The sequence below is a fragment of the Parasteatoda tepidariorum genome, chromosome 12 (genome assembly GCF_982258835.1).
Source record: "Parasteatoda tepidariorum strain Cologne lab strain chromosome 12, Ptep-v5.0, whole genome shotgun sequence".
NCBI classification, from domain to species: domain Eukaryota; kingdom Metazoa; phylum Arthropoda; class Arachnida; order Araneae; family Theridiidae; genus Parasteatoda; species Parasteatoda tepidariorum.
The window spans coordinates 35,352,782-35,369,993 of NC_141766.1; the positions used below are offsets into that span (position 1 = coordinate 35,352,782).

Here is a 17,212-nt window from a genome sequence, read left to right on the forward strand (position 1 = left end):
AAAATGATATCTCTCTTCTTTAGATATCAAAATCTAAGTTCAGTCAACCATATTAAGTTTTATTAACCATTTATTAAGTAACCATAATTTTTAAAACTGTTTCCGTATTCATATTTTACTTCCTCTGAGCTGGTCTATTTAAAAATACTAGCTCAAAAAAAAAAGATTCATGAATTTATTAATGAAGTTGGAAAAAAGTGAAACATTTCCGCAACAGTCCGTCGAGGGCCAGGCTATCAAAAAAAGCTAAGGATCAACAATTTCGTGACCATACCCAAATGATGTTGACAATGTGGTCAGCATTGCGTACCATCTGCCCTTACTTACCAGAAAAACCAGCTTATGAATAAAGTTGTGAGTGTTTAGAATTTGGGCTTAAAGATGAATTATTAATACTACCCTGAAATTAGATGAATTCGTGAAATTAAAAGTAGAATGAAATAATGCTACAAACAACATATGTATGCTACATCAAAAGTGTTTTATTGTGCTTCAAATTTATATGCATTTGCTTAAAGTAATTAATATTGCAAAAAACACAGATATACGTTTTATTAACAGTAAACTTAACTTAATTATTATTTAATATTGCATCAAATATGAAGTAATGAATATCGCAAAAACATTGGTATTCTTTATCAGTTGTATCTCATTTCATTGTACTTTAATTATTCCATTAAATTTGAAGTAATAAATATTACAAAAAACATAGATATTCTTTATTAACAGTATTTTGTTTTATTGTGCTTTAATATTTCATCAAGTTTGAAGTAATAATCATTATAAAAAGCATAGATATTCTTTATTAACAGTATTTTATTTTATTGTGCTTTAATATTTCATCAAGTTTGAAGTAATAATCATTATAAAAAGCATAGATATTCTTTATCAATAATATTTCACTTTATTGTGCTTTATTATTTCATCAAATTTGAAGTAATAAATACTACAAAAAGCATAGATATTCTTTATTAATAGTATTTCATTTCTTGAGATTTAATATTTCACTAAATTTGAAGTAATAAATATTACAAAAAGCATAGATATTCTTTATTAACAATATTTTATTTTCTTGTGATTTATTATTTCATCAAATTTGAAGTGCTGAATATTGGAAAAATATAGATATTCTTTATTAATAGTATTTAACTTTATTGTGCTTTTATATTTCATTAAATTTCAAATAATAAATATTGCAAAAGAAAAAAAAAGACTGATATACTTTATTTCAGAAGTTCTCAATCTCCATTCTGCGAAACACTTGGTGCTCTGCCAAACATTTCGCAGTTTTTTCCCGGAAAAGTAAGATACGTTAAAAAAATGAAGTTAATGAAAAGAATAATATGAAATTTAAAAAAAAAATACTGTGCTATTTCTTTGAATATTATTAGAATCAAGTAAAAATTGGTTATAGTCGTTCAGTTGCAGCTTTGTCTGTGAAATTGAAGAAAATGAAATCACTTTCAGGTTCTTTATTTAACAAAGCAAATTCATATCAAAAGTCAATCCAACCAGAATATCAGCTAAATATAATCCAATTATGAAGATCAAATTAACATCGTCCTTCATCGAAAATTTTGTTTAACGCAACCAAGTAAAAATTAGCAGCATATGTTAAGTATCAGAAAATAAAGTATCAACTTGTGGATGATTTCTGCACTATTTATTGTGAATTTTTTTTTCGCGTATGACTTTAGCGTCATTAATTTGAAACTAGTCCAAATTACAAGCTTTTTAAGCCGAGAAATCTATTGTTCTACAAGTTTAAATGACGAAAAGATTTTTCATAGTTAGAGCTATTTTGTCAATCAACTTACTAAATACAATAAGTAGCTGTGAGACAAAGTTAAAGGTTCTTCTTCTTGCAGAAAAAGGAAATTGCTTTCTCCATGTTAACCTATGGAAAATAATAAGTACGGAATTTCCTTTTTCATTCAGTAATTATTATGTTTGAATAATTTTTGTAACATTTGAACAATTCAACAACAATTTGTAACAATTCAATTGATCTTAGCTAAATCTTTGACAGAGAATTTTTATTAAACAAAGTTATCATATTTTTTTTCAGTATTTTGTGTTAATTAAGATCAAAATAAGTGAAAAATATTATAAACTTTTTTATAAATTATGCTTATGAAATACTGCTTGAAACACTGGTATCTTTTTCTGCGGTAAAGGTGAAATCTTTCAAACACGAATCGCTTCAAAACAGTAATTTTTCAAATTTATACTTATTTTTTATTATTTAGATCTAAGAGAGAAAAAATATTTCATCATTGAAATTTCTTTAATTCAAAGAATCTTTATTGATAAGTTTTCGAACATGAGTGAAAAAAACTTTTTTCAAATTACGTTTTTTGGATTTTATATTTTAATATAAATATAATTCTGATTACTTAACAAATTTTTAGTAAGTATTAGCCTGCTTTTTTGTAATTAAAAAGTAGCAAAAAAATATTTTTGCTTGTAGTTAGAACATCAGAAATATATATATAAAAAAGGACACCGTTGTATTATTTGCGTCAAAGCGTTAACGAATTATTTCCATTAAAAGAATTTAAAAGAATCCATTAAAAGAATTTGAAAGAATTTAAACTTTGAAAGGTTACGAAAATATTTCAGAAGCTTGAACTTTGATTGACTTTAAACAGGTTTCAAAAATACCTAAAATATTAAAATTAAAAATATGATAATTATGATCAATTGAATAAATTTGAATGAATAAAATGAAACAAATATTTTTAAAAAATATTAATTGGTTACGAAATAAGTAAGAGCATACCATAGGTAAGTTTATATGGAGGAAGTAATCTCGTCTTTTAATGCTCCGCGAATTTTCAATTTCAAAAATACTCCGTGATTGATAAAGTTTGAGAACTTCTCATTTATTTCCTTTTTTTGTGCTCTAATATTACCTACATTAGTTAAATAATTTTAAATGTTGGAAAAAACATAGATATGCTTACGTAAACAGGCTCATTCTATTATACTTTAATACAGCATATAATAATTTAATGTAGCAAATGTTGTAAATAATATAGATATGTATTAATGGTGATTCATTTTATTGTGCTTTAATACAGCATATAATAATTTAATGTAGCAAATGTTGCAAATAATATAGATATGTATTAATGATGATTCATTTTATTGTGCTTTAGTACAAAATCTATTAATGGGAAGTTTTTTTGATTAACTTGGATTGAATTGGAGGTGCGATGATTTCTACGCTAGGTGCATTTCAATTCTTGGAGAGCTTGAGAGTTTTAATTCTGCCCATCTACCTTCTCTTCCAAAGCTTTAATGTTGTCTGTGAAGCCTTTTAAAATATCAAATGCATCTCGTTCAGGGATACGATAGTCAACAAAAGGAACAGGCTCCCGAGCTCTTAAGATTTGTTGCCACAGCAATGGCAACGGGACAGAGCCCGCACTACTACGTTTTCCATGTCCTGAAACAAAAATAAACAGCATTTAAGAAGCAAACAAACATAGATTTCATTTTATTTCATAACAGTCGTTGAACAACCGACCCAAATTTGGGTTTACGATTATCAATGTTCAACTACGTAGCCTTGTAGTTTTGAACCCAATCCAGAAGACAAGGGATCTCCTGGATCGAGTACTGGGAGCCTTCGTGAAGGATTTTTTGATGGAGCTAACCTGCATTTGCGTTACATGGAGAAGAAGACCACGAGAACCTCCCACGATTTGCCTGACGGCAAGGGAACTCTACCCCATGATCCGTCTACCACTCAGGATGCTTCACATCAGCATTGTGGTCGGTGCAAGTCGGAGGTGGAATTCGTATCGACTGGGATTCGAACCCTGTTCGCCGCAATGGAAGGTGAGCGCTCTATCCTCAGAACCATCGCGGCTCAACAAACTTAGAATTTAAAATGGACTTGACGGGGAAAAATCTAGTTTTGCAATTTTTTTTTGTAGACAATATTGGTTAAATGACTCATCCAATTTTATATGACTGTTTATTTAAAGCAGACGACGGATGACGTAAAGTGCGAAAAAATAAATGAAAAACTCAGATTAACTTTTGATCTAATGATCGGTTTTTTATGTACTTAGACTCAACCTTAATGAATCAAGAACCTAACCTTAAACACAATGTAAGAAGTATCGACACTTTCAGTGCATCATCCTTAAAATCAATTTTACCTTCAAGTCCCTCTCTACCGTAAAATATTATACTGTAATTTTTACAGGGATATTTATTAATTTGGTGTGATTCTGTTATTTTACATTGATGATTATTGTAAAAACTACAGTACGTCAAATTTTTGTTCGGTCTCATTTTCCACTAAAAATGGATTTTACCGTAAAAAGTGCAGTAAAATTTGATCAGGAATATTATCAGGAATTATGGTAAAATTACGGTACGGTGAATATTTTTTTATCTGATCAGGAATTACTTTTCGGTATCTCCGTAATAAATGACGTAAATCAAAATTTTGTATGCACTATTATTAAATTGTTTATCCAAAAATAATTCAATTTAAAAATTATTTTTCATAATAATTTATTATTTTTTATTATTTAATTTACTAATGGTTAAAAAAAACTGAATAGTTAGGTTTAAAAATATTTTACACCTATTTAATACGCATATTTTTAAATGATAAAATCCAATAATATTCGAATTATAATGAATAAATTCGAATAATATAATAAAGATGAAGATTACAGAACAACCTATGTACAGGATGATGACTACCTTTAATATATAGCTCTAGAATCCTTGTTAAATATAAAATAACAAAAATATGCAACATACACAATTGATATTTAAGCCGTGAATGCCTTTGAAATATAACAAGGAATGTGGGATTGAAAATATCACAACATGGTTGAAACCCGGAAGAAAAAGAAAGGAGTTAATAGACATACTTAGATATACCTCTAAGACTTACTGGGTAATTAAACTGGTTTTTATGTTTTCCCCTCCCACCTGTCTCACTAGTGTTTCGAGAAATTTCGGTAGCATTTTTGTTTCTTCTATACTTAAAGATTAATTTGTGACTCTAAAGTGTACACTTTTTTGACATGTATTACAAGTTTACAAGTATATTAAAAATATGCTATATGGTGATTGTCAGATCAATGATATGGTGATAGTCAGAAACTATTACAGTTCATTTAATTTTTATTTAATATTTTATGATCAATCTTTCATTGCTTATTTTTTTCTTTGACTAATATTTTAATTTAAAAATTCAATTAATGTATAGAGAACGTTTTTTGTGTGGATTTAGCAAAAAAATTCATACTACTTCAAACACGAATTAAATTTTAAACTGTGATAAATTAATTGAAGTTTTATTTGTTTCAATTATTATTATGAATTAACTCGAAAGACGTTATTTAATCCTAGTGTCCTTTAATTACATTATGAGCTCTCATTAAAAAGTGCTTAACATCCCTTTTGACAGAAGGAGACGAGATTTAAGAGCAAAATTATTTCACTCCTTATGAACATTAATACTTTAGTAATTACCTACATTATATTACGAGTTTTTATGAGCTATATTGAAGTAAATCAGCGTAGTAGGCTTAATAGGCTTAGCAAATTAAGAAGTAGTAGTAAATAACAGGATGGCAGGCAGACAATCATGATTTTCCACTTGAGGGGAAATAATAATTATAAATTGATATTAATGATATCCTTCTTTCATCACGGCATTATTCATTTTGAATTATCATGTTTTACTATCTTTTTGTTTCATTATTTTTGTGAACAATCATCTCCTCAAATCATTGAAATTATATAATTATCCAAATTATGAGGAATAAATAGATTATTATATTAAATTACGTTTGATGAATAGCTTTCAATACATTCAAACATTTCAATAACATTATTTTAAACTCGAAACAATTACGTGAATTTAAAATTTCTGAAACAAAAATAAAACAATAATGAATTAAAAGTATGAATTAATCTTCTTAAAAATAGTCTTTTTTCTGATAAAATTTTTTATATTCCGTGAAATATTGAATAATAATTGGATGAGCTAATATTATTAATAATTATATCCTAACAATGAAAAAGAAAATATTAAAATTCAAATATGAAATATTCAGTGTATTCCGTAAGTACAACCATTAAATACACACTCAAAATCCTTGAAATATGAATGAAAACACATTAGGTATCGCAAATTAATATGTGAATAAAACAAAAACGCAATCAAAATCTTTCAAATCATTCGTGAGGAAGTCGGAATTAAAAGCATCAAATCCAGTTCAATTGCAGGATAAAATTTTAGTGTGCTTCTAAGAATTACTTATCAACTTTCTTTTCCCTTCCTTCGGCAATCAAACATGTTTTGATATTTTCAATATAGCCTTCTATAATAGAGATTCATTAGATTTCGAAAGAATTTTGCCTTTTACTCGTGCTTTATATTAGTTTGTGTTCACTAATTGTGTATATACTTTTGTTTGTAAAGGATTTCGAAATTATATATTAGAAGTGATCACTACAGAACACCCATGTACCAAAAATATGATAAACTTAATAATTTCGTATTGCAATACTTTTTATTAAGTGGATTTCTTATTGAAATAATGTTCACATAGTATTATTGAAAAACGCACTATACACATTACAGCATGAAGAAAGCCTCTGGTTCAAAATGCATATCTTGACTAATGTAGAAGTTTTAAACTGAACACATTACAAGACTAATATAGAACTAGTAAACTGAAAAATATTTATCTCGCTGGAAACATATATTTCACCGAAAAATATTCTTTCTAGTAAAAATCTCACTAAATTGATTAAAAGTAGCGGATAACATAAAAGCTAATTTTAAATGTTAATTTTTTTGCAGTCATTCGATGATGGATTGTTAATGCTTATTTTCAGCACAAAGTTTAATTCTATATAAATAATAATATAAAAATACAAACCCATAGAAATAAACTTGAAAGTCAACTAAACATGAAAGAAAATTCGTGTAAAAAAAACTTAGAATTATGTATTTTAAAAAAGGTGATCAAATCGAAATATTTCCACTCAGAGAAAATTTTACTTCATCAACGAATGCATTTTGCTTAAAATTGAGTAAACGCTGTTTTGATTTTGAATCGATGGGGTTTTCAAATTCGATTATTATTTGTTTCGGTGTTATTTTTGCACATTTTTAGTTTCCGGTTTTAAAGTAATAGCATACAGAGAGGGGATAGAAGTGACTACTAATAAATATATATTTACTTTTAAGCTGACTTTTAGTCTGAAAATGTATCAAACTTTACCTGCATGTAAAGGATAAAGAGTCATATATAAACTATTCATTCCTATTTTATGTAATATGGTGACCTTCTGGAGAAAAATTTAATAATATTTATAGTAAGGAGCAGTAGTAACAAGCAAACTATAAGACAACAATTTTATGATGGATTGCGAAAATAAAACGAAAGGCTATAGGACAGAAAAAGAATACATTTCTAATAACCTGAATATTTAGTAACAGACAAAAAACAACAACAACAACAACACGTAAAATGTTTATTTAACATGCTCTGTAATTACATTCAAGACTTACCTAAATAGAGACAGAAGTGGCAAAGGAACAATAAACAGAAGTGACATTTTACATATTTAAATGGAGTTGTTAGTCAAAAAATGTATGATATAATAATTTGGATGACTTTAATAGTTTTTAAGAAGGAAAAACTCTTTGTACAAAAATAAATTGGATACAAAAATCGAATTTTTTGAGAATAGCCCATAATAAGTTATAATAAGTTATACACTGTTAGAATTTTGATCCTAAACTTACGGTAAAATAACCAGCAGCAGCCTGTTTATCTGATTGATTACCCGTAAAGTTTACGGTTAGGAAAAGTTCTTTACCTTTACGGTTTTGATACCGTTTACAATAGGTATGGTTGAAAAGCCGTGAAAACAACATTGCATGGTTTTGTAACTATTTACAACTAGCATGATTTCAAAACCATGAAAATGAAATTTAACTGGACATTGGAGTTTGGTTGCGGTTCAGTCTAGTTAAATGAACCGAAGAAGGTGGCTTACTTAGTTTATTTGATGGTGTGGTGCTGCCATCTATACGTGAAAGTGAGTGTCTTATTCCTATAGTCCAGAGTCACCAGTCAATATTGGGATTCGAATCCCCGTTCTGCCGGTCAAGAGATTGACAAGTTATCCTTATCGGCTAACGTATGTACACAGCAGCAAAGAACTAAGTGACTCCATAAAGTGTCCACACACTTATTATAAGATTATTTGGCATCCGAAAATAAGAACATAAATTACTAATCCTTATTGCATGACTTAGCTTCCAGCTTTCAAAGAACGTTAGTTTGATTCTAATAGGCGTAGGGTCAAGTTTGCGCTGGTAAAACTCTAATTCTTTAACCGTAATAGGTGAAAATGGTCAATAAACGATTTTCCTCACTGCTTACTGATTAGCAACCCTCTTTTTTATGGTTACTTGACTGTTTTGATTGAATATGGTAAAATAACGATTAAATAAATTGTTATTTCATAATTTTTTCTGAGAAATTTCTATCAGTGTATCTCTTATGCAATTGTTAATAATAAGATTATTAACTCTTACTTACCTCCTAAGCAAGAATGACCATAGCTTTGGCAGCTGCCTTTATTGATAAGGAGAAAAAAAAAGAAAGTGTTAATTTCTATGGAAGTAAATCCCAAGTTTGTTAAAAGATAATTAGAGAGTGTAACAGGGAAACAAAAAATTTGGAAGTAACGAAATTTATACGAATCAAAATAAAAAAATTTTTTTTTGACAAATTTTATTTGCACTAATAAACAAGAAAAACACGTATTTTAAGTGATCACATACAGTAGGCTACTAATACTTTTATGTAAAAAATTGTGACACTCACTTAAGGTCTTTTACCCTTTTTTTACGGTGTACCATTTGTACCATTACATGTGGTCCACATGTTGTACCAGCCGTAAGCAAATGGCTAATATGTCATCGGAAAAAAAATATGTTATACCAAGTAATCCGGAGTTGAAATAACTGTACGGTGTACCATTTGTACCATTACATGCGGTCCACATGTTGTACCAGCCGTAAGCAAATGGTTAATATGTCATTGAAAAAATATGTTACATCAAGTAATAAAGTTAAAGTATACCGTATTTAAGTCATTCATTTGGAAATTTTTCATTTCATATGGTAATTGCGTACAAGAAATTGTGGTTTTTAAAATTTTACATCTTTTTACCACCCATTCTGCACAAAACACGAAACTGAAAAGCAAATTTAACCAAAAAAGTGGTTTTTTTGCTATCATGATAAAATTAGCAAATTTCACCTCATCTGCCAAATTTTATCACTTATTATAAAAACATATTTTATTGTAATTTTATCAAAATCAAACCAAAGCGCTACCGTAAAAATTACCGAATTCTTTGGTTTTCCCATAGAGCTGGAAACATGGTAAACTTCACAATATTCCGGTATTTTAGGCCTTACTTTTTTCCTCAGTGTAGCTATTAGAATGGTGTTTTCCCAAAACAATGCTTTCATATCGTCAAGGTCCCGCAGTGGACTGATCATTAAGACACGGTTCCCAGCAGATCACCGAAGTCAAGCATCACTGGCTACGGTCAGTGTGCGGGTGGGTGACCACTTGGATCAGTCTGCGTAGGGACCGAGGGTGTGCGGTATTGGTCCTCGTTAAACTGTGCTACCGTAAAGTGCTCGACTTTGCGCGCAGGTCGTCGGGCTACCGAAGCGGGGGTGCCATCCCTTCCGCAGAGGATCGAAATTGTGATGGCATGTCTTCGGATCATCCTCCGGGATGTTTCCCAGACCGTCGCCAATAGCCCATTGTGCAGCTCTAGTGCGACGTAAAAGTAACAACAACATCATATCGTCAAGATTTGCCTTAATATGCTTGAGACTTACTTAAATAAAAATTATTTAATACTAGAAAAATGCTTAATACTTAGAAACCTAACATTTACTAACATAAAATTTATTTGAAATTTTAACAGCAATTATAATATTAGATAATCCAATTGGCTCTCGTGTTTTTCGATTCGTCTTCCACATTAGTGTTTCGAAAGATTTCGATGACGTTTTTGGTTTCCACTAGCTTAAGTATTAATGTGAAATCCTTAATATATGTATTTTTTTAATAAAAAATCACTTTGATGACTAAGAGACACGCTGCATATGTTTCTATTTTATCCGAGATCAATTAAATTTCTTAAAAATTTTATTCCATTCTTAGAAAAAAAAAAAAAACAATTGAGTTCCCTTTAATACGAGTAACACTCCGTTTGTCAGAATTAAGCTAAATGTAATTGATTGTATTAATCAATCTCTGTTAAATTAAGTTAAGATGGTTTCTTTTGATAAGGAATACAGTTGTAATTAATAACTCTAAGGAACAATTCTTTTTTGCTTTCTGTTGCATATGATTTTCTTAACAAATTTTGGATATTTCCTCTTCGTTGATTTCAAATATGCAATCGGTTTCGTTCTCCACGCTACAGATTTTTTTTAAAAAAATGATATTTTTAGTCTATTATTTGCAGAAATGTATTAGTTTAAAAACGTTTCATATGACAGAGGGTCGCATAAATGCTGCTACAAACTTCTAAGGGAGTTGAGGCACATCATCAGCGCTCGAACCCATATCCGGAAATATCATCATACGCTGCTAGGTGCGCTTTCCTATTATGAGCTGCTTCCTTGTGTGCTTCTGAACAGGTCATAATAGGCCCTTAGCCGGTACGACGACATTTCCGGACATGGGTTCCTAAGAATGTTGATGTGCCCTAACTCCACCCGAAGTTTGTCGTAGTTACACGACTCCTTGTTACATATAACGTTTTCATACTTGTACATTTCTCCAATAAATTGACTAATATGTCATTTCAAATGCAGTTTTAGCAGTGAAACCAATTTCTGATTTGAAATTCCCACACCTGAATCAGGCAATATCAAGTATTTGTATAAATGCAACAAAATTCCCCAGTGTAATAAATGTAATCATAAAATTGTAATTAAAATTTTGTGATAATAAATTATGATTGCATGATTAAAATCATAATCGGTTTTTATGACTACCTGTGATAAAATACACTTTGTCCAACTCAGCCGTATGCAAGGGGAAAAAAATATTTATCGAAAATTGAATTAGTACCAATAAAAGTCACAAATTAAAAGGGAAGAAATTATTGTAAAATAAGCAGTTTCAGAGTTGGGGTCAAAAATTTTCTAAGCATTTAAGGATTTTTTAAAATAATTTTGAAAAATAATACTGTTTGCTCTCATTAAATGATTTAAAATTTATATTTGCAATTGAATTAAAACGCAAAATTATACTTAGTTTTGCATTTTCCACCTTTTGAGCTGAGATTTTGAATACTTTATTTTAATAGCCAATTTTCTCAAATTTCTCAAAAACGTGAAAACGATATTTTTCATAAACTGAAGAGATAGCTAAATATAATTTGGAATATGAATAAATTATGTATATTTATATATATATTATATATACTTTGTCTTCAAGAAATTGAAAATTTTATTTTAAATTTCGATATATAATTTTTTTTAACTGTGTTGAAAACCTGCAATTATAAAATTAGCATATTTTTTTATAACTTTAAAATGCTAGTAGCAAAAATGAAGGCAAATTTAATTTTGTACAATCTTAATAAAAATAGATAGAGATTGGTAATATTAATGCATAAGCCTTACAGAAATATAAGGTATTTTTGAGGTTGTTTTGAGGTTTATTTGAAGTTGATTTAAAAAACAAACTTAAAAGTTCAATCTATCAAGATACAATTAAGGTGTAGGAAGTTGTTTTTTTCACACTTGAGGTTGTTTTGAGATTGATGAAAATCTACTTTAGAACAACCAGCTTAAGGAGGTTGTTTTTGAGGTGGACCAATTATTTTTCTACACTTCAAGCAAATACTTATATTTGAGGTGTGAATAATTTCACCGGATCTACATTAAAATTAATTCTGAGTTATATACGAGGTTGATTTTTTGATGTGAAAATGAGGTTGAAATTGAAGTTTATTAAGGAGGTTACTTTTGGTGTAAAATATAACCTCATTTTATACCTTAGGGAAATTATTTTACATCTGTCAACCTCAAAACAATCTCAAAAACATCTTAATTTTTTGTAAGGGAATATTTTAAATTATAAAAAAATTAAAAACATCATATTTTTAAAATTTTAAAATTTTTAATTAAATTTATATACGGTTTGCTCGCATTAAACGATACCGAAGTGCAAAAAAATAATATATGCATTTTTAAAAATAGTTCCAATAGCCATTAAAAACACGTGAAATATTTTATATAACAGAAATGCGAACTACATATCTGAAACTACATATCATTAAAATATGAATTTAAAAATGGCACGCATTTGATCTTTTTTATAAAAAAATGATCGGCGACTTATAAGCATGTTTGATGTTTGTAAACCCTTTGTATAATTTCTAGGAAATCATTATTTTAGATGATCTCATTCAACGGTAAATATTCGTGACGCATGATTTTCCGGTTTGCAGTTACGCATAGAACAAAAAAAAGTCTCACTTTTTCTTTCACTTGGAAATAGATTTCTTGGAACTGATATAAATATAGATGATTAAATTTTTGAGAAATAGTCCTATTTATATCAGATGGACTACCTATTTGTGCGATTTTCTCACAATTACAGGAATTCCAGACTGTGCGGAAGCTTTTGGAATTGAATTGTATTTTTTTTCTTCTAACCTTTATTCATGATTATGATTCATAATATTGAGGATTTTTGTTTTTCGATTTTCGTAAAAAAATAAAAGTTGTTGATAACGAATCAAAGAATAATATAGACAATTATTATGATTTATTTTATTCTTTTCAAATAGATAATTCCTTTTTATTTTTCAAACTTGCAACTTTTTGATAAGTTCAGCAAATATATGGTTTATAATTGATAATTTCAACAAATAAATACAAATGGTTTGATTAATTTTAACAGCAATATTGAAGCTACACTGAGAAAAAATTCTGGTAAAATTATCGAATTGTATGATAATTACATTTCTTTATAAAAACCATAATTCTAGTAAATAAAACCAAAATATATGATAATTAAGCTATTCATTTAGTAACTTTTCCGTCCATATGGTAACGGTTTACCGGAAATTTTGGTTCCTTTTACGATAAATATTCATGATATGTTTGATAAAAATATATAACTGAACAGTAAATTTAGCCGAATAAATAGTTTTTCTGCACTGCTGTAAGATATCATTATAAAATTACCGAATTTCACCACATTTACCAAATTTTATCGCATATTATAAAACCATATTTAACAATTAATTTAATCAAAATCATTACCAAAGCGTGTAGGTAAAAATTATTGAGCTTATTGGTATTCCCATAGAGTCAGAAACATAGTAATTTCCCCCATATTTTGGTAATTTAGACTTTACTTTTTTTTTTTCAGTGTATGATTGCAACAATGGGTTTATTCACAATTTGCTTCAAAACACTATACAGCTAGATATCTAAATGTATATTCTTTAATTAATTAGCTAATAAGTCAAATATTTATTTAAAATTTTAACATAACTACTTAAAGTAAAAATATAATGTCTTAACTGATTTTATTCAACGGTAATTAAAATTTCGATGTTTATATATTTTTTATTTTTTGAAAACTATTTAAAAGATTTCTTTCACATTTTGGTCATATAGTAAATCAACATTACATAATTCTAAATAACTTTTTGTACTTTACAAATTAAAAATTTTGTGATCAATATTAAATTTAATAATAAAAAGTAATAAATAATTCACAAAAATGCTTTTGTTTAAAATTATTATTGCATAAATTAATTTTTAATTGTATGCAAAATTTTTAATCAGTTTTAGTCGATACCGTTTATTTAATTTTTGTTATTTAATTAATGTTTAATTTAATTTTTAATCAATTAGAGATCCAAAGTCGATACCGTTCTTTACTAACTATGAGGACTGAACATTCTAAATTGTGTGCAAGAAATCTGAATTAATTGTTATTGTTGTTGTGGTCGTCTGCCATTAAGCAGAGGGGGTGAGATTGCTCTAATTTTCCAGTAACGTCATTTATGGCTAAGAATTAAACTTCTGCCATACCCATACGTCACACCCATTTATAGGGCATACCCATTCATACAGTCAATCATTCATCCACAGATCGTAATTTTGACCTGAACCAGAGAACGAGAAATCTCTAATTCAGTAGCCCCAGAGGTATTGATTTGTTTTGGAAACATGGAGGACTTTGTGAAGCGACAGATTTAAAGTGCACCAGTCGCCATTTGCTACACGGGGAGTTTTATCTGAATTAATTGATAAAAGGATATGCCTTTTCATATAAAGTGTGTCTGATTTCGTAACTTAAAATATCGAATGCACACTTCATTAATTAGCTCACCTAAGGTTTACCTTCAATCCATTAAGATTGCATTGTTAGTACACGCAAATCGGATCATTTGATCAAAAGTTAATTAAAGAGTTTATTTTTAATTTTTCACGTTGTAAATGCAATTAAAGTGATTCAGAGGAAAATTGACGAGTTTAAAATGTTTTGATAAAAAAGTTTTACACTACACGCTTTTAGCTTCTCCAAATGTATAGGTAATTATTTTTTTATATATATATTTGTAATTTATAGTTAAATTTATTATTTATTATGTAAAATTAACAATTAGAGAGCCACATCGCTCTACTAACTTTTCCTTTTTTATATATAATCGCAGTTGAACAGCCGACCCAATTTTATGGGTTTACTAGTGTTCAACTCGGTAGCCTTGTAATTTTGAACCCAATCCAGAAGACAAGGTAACTCCTGGATCGAGTATTGGGAAAAATTGGCCTTCGTGGAGAACTTTTTGATGGAGCTAACCCGCATTTGCGTTACATGGAGAGGAAGACCACGAGAACCTCCCACGGTTAGCTCGACGGCAAGGAGACTCTAACCCATGATCCATCTAGCACTGAGGATATTTCACGTCAGCACTGTGGTCGGTGCAAGTCGGATGCGGAATTCGTATCGACTGGGATTCGAGCCCGGTTCGCCTCATTCGAAGGCGAACGCTCTATCCCCTGAGCCATCGCGGCTTCTCTCTACTAACTATAAAGACCGAACTTTGTGTATCAAAAGTCTGAATTGATTGAAAAAAAGATATGCTTTTCCATGGAAAGTGTGTCTGATTTCGTAACTCAAAATATCGAATTTGCTAATTAATTAGCACACCTAAGGTCTACTCTCAATCCATTAAGATTGCATCGTTAGTATATGCAAATCGGATCATTTGATCAGAAGTTGTTCAAAGAGTTTCTTTTCTATTTTTTGCATTGTAGTTACAATTAAAGTCCTTCAGCTGAAAATTGACGGTGTTTTTAAAATGAATTAATAAAAAAGTTCTACACGCTTTTAGCTTCTCCAAGTTTATTTTATCAACCAACCTTAAAAATACACTAGTATGTTTCATGAGATAATTATACATACAAAAAAAGTAAGAATTGTGAGAGAAAGAAAATTAATAAGTTTTTGATTAGTAGTTTGATAAAAAAGTTTAAGATGAAATTAAAATTAATTTTTAAGTTAAATTTCCACGATTTTTTAAACTTTTCTACATTTTGCATCAGTGTTAAAATTAAAACTTATTACCATCAATTAATATTATGTGTACAGATATTACTTAAATTAGTATTTTTTTCATAATTATGCCCGTATAGTGAGTAACAGTACATAATTTCGCAATCTTGCTCTAACCCAGTGTTTCCCAAACTTATGAACTTTTTGTACCCTTTCTAAATTTTTCGTAAGGCTGTACACCACTAATAAAAAAATGAATGTATTTTTTACTATAAAAAAATTGCAATAAAGTTAAAAATCACAACTGGCTGTGACACCATTAATTATTAACTGTTAACTCTGCAAAAAATAGCCGATAGAAAAATACATAAAGGTAAATTTTCATGACTAGATTTGTTTTTAAATAAATTTTTTGAAATTTTTGTCAGTTGTAAGATATTTCGCATAAGAACGCATACCCCCGCTAAACTGTTCCCGCACCCTTGAGGGTACGTTTACCATACTTTGGGAAACCCTGCTCTAACCTATAATACCTAAAATTTTGAAAGTTGCTAGAAACGAAAAAAAAAAGTTATCAAAATCTAATGTACATAATAAAGGCAATGACATTAACATATACAATAAAAAATATTCGCATATTTGAATAAAATTATATTTTTTATCAAGTAAAACGTTGATAGTATAGTAGAGTCATCATTTATAAGTTTCCTTATTTGCACAAGGAAATAGTAAATATTCATCTGTGGTTACTACCTGGAAGGTCAAAGGTATTATTTCTACGAAAATAGAGAATGCTTTCAGTTTTCTTCTTATTCATTTGCATTTCGGAGATACAATGAAAAGAATCCTTTTTCATTTCGTGAGAGTTCAGATTAATTTCGCTTTCGTAAATATCTTAAAGTACTTTGCCAACAAAGAAAATTATTATTTTTCTAGAAAAACTTATTTTTCTTGAGTTCCTGTGTAAAATAAAGTGAAAAATATTTAAGTTTCTGAGAAATAAAGTGATCTAACTATAACGGGTTCCGGATAATTTCAATACTACAGTCATATATTCACATATATTCAGTCTTTATGGGGGTGATATCTACTAAAGATTTGTATTATTTTAGATTTATTTTTTTAGGGGTATACTATTTCATAGATGTATTTTAGCTACTTACGTTACACGTATTGTCACGAACACATACAGACAGTTTTAGTCTTTGTGAGTTATCTCTTTATTTTAAACTGTTCAAATATACTTCTATATATACTTCTATATATAAATATATATATATATATATATATATATATATATATATATATATATATATATATATATATATATATATATATATATATATATATATATATATATATATATATATATATATATATATATATATATATATATATATATATATATATATATATATATATATATATATATATATATATATATATATATATATATATATATATATATATATATATATATATATATATATATATATATATATATATATATATATATATATATATATATATATATATAATAACACAATAAAAACAAGAATAATAAAAGAAAGAGAGATTAAAGAAGAAAA

At 28.2% G+C, this 17,212-nt stretch overlaps 1 protein-coding gene across 2 annotated transcripts in view; it reads right to left on the minus strand.

The window, feature by feature from the left end:
* Positions 1-462: 462 nt before the first annotated feature.
* Positions 463-17,212, minus strand: part of LOC110283395 (uncharacterized) — a 32,009-nt gene continuing 15,259 nt past the window's right edge. Inside the window, exons 2-3 of one of the 2 annotated variants that reach the window (XM_087155930.1) lie at positions 8,601-8,636; positions 463-3,451 (exon numbers count right to left, since the gene is read on the minus strand). In XM_087155930.1, the coding sequence (XP_087012056.1) occupies positions 3,267-3,451; positions 8,601-8,636 (221 nt within the window). In that variant the 3' untranslated portion in view covers positions 463-3,266. The remainder of the gene's footprint in view (positions 3,452-8,600; positions 8,637-17,212) is intronic. The other variant, XM_087155931.1, reaches the window with a different exon arrangement.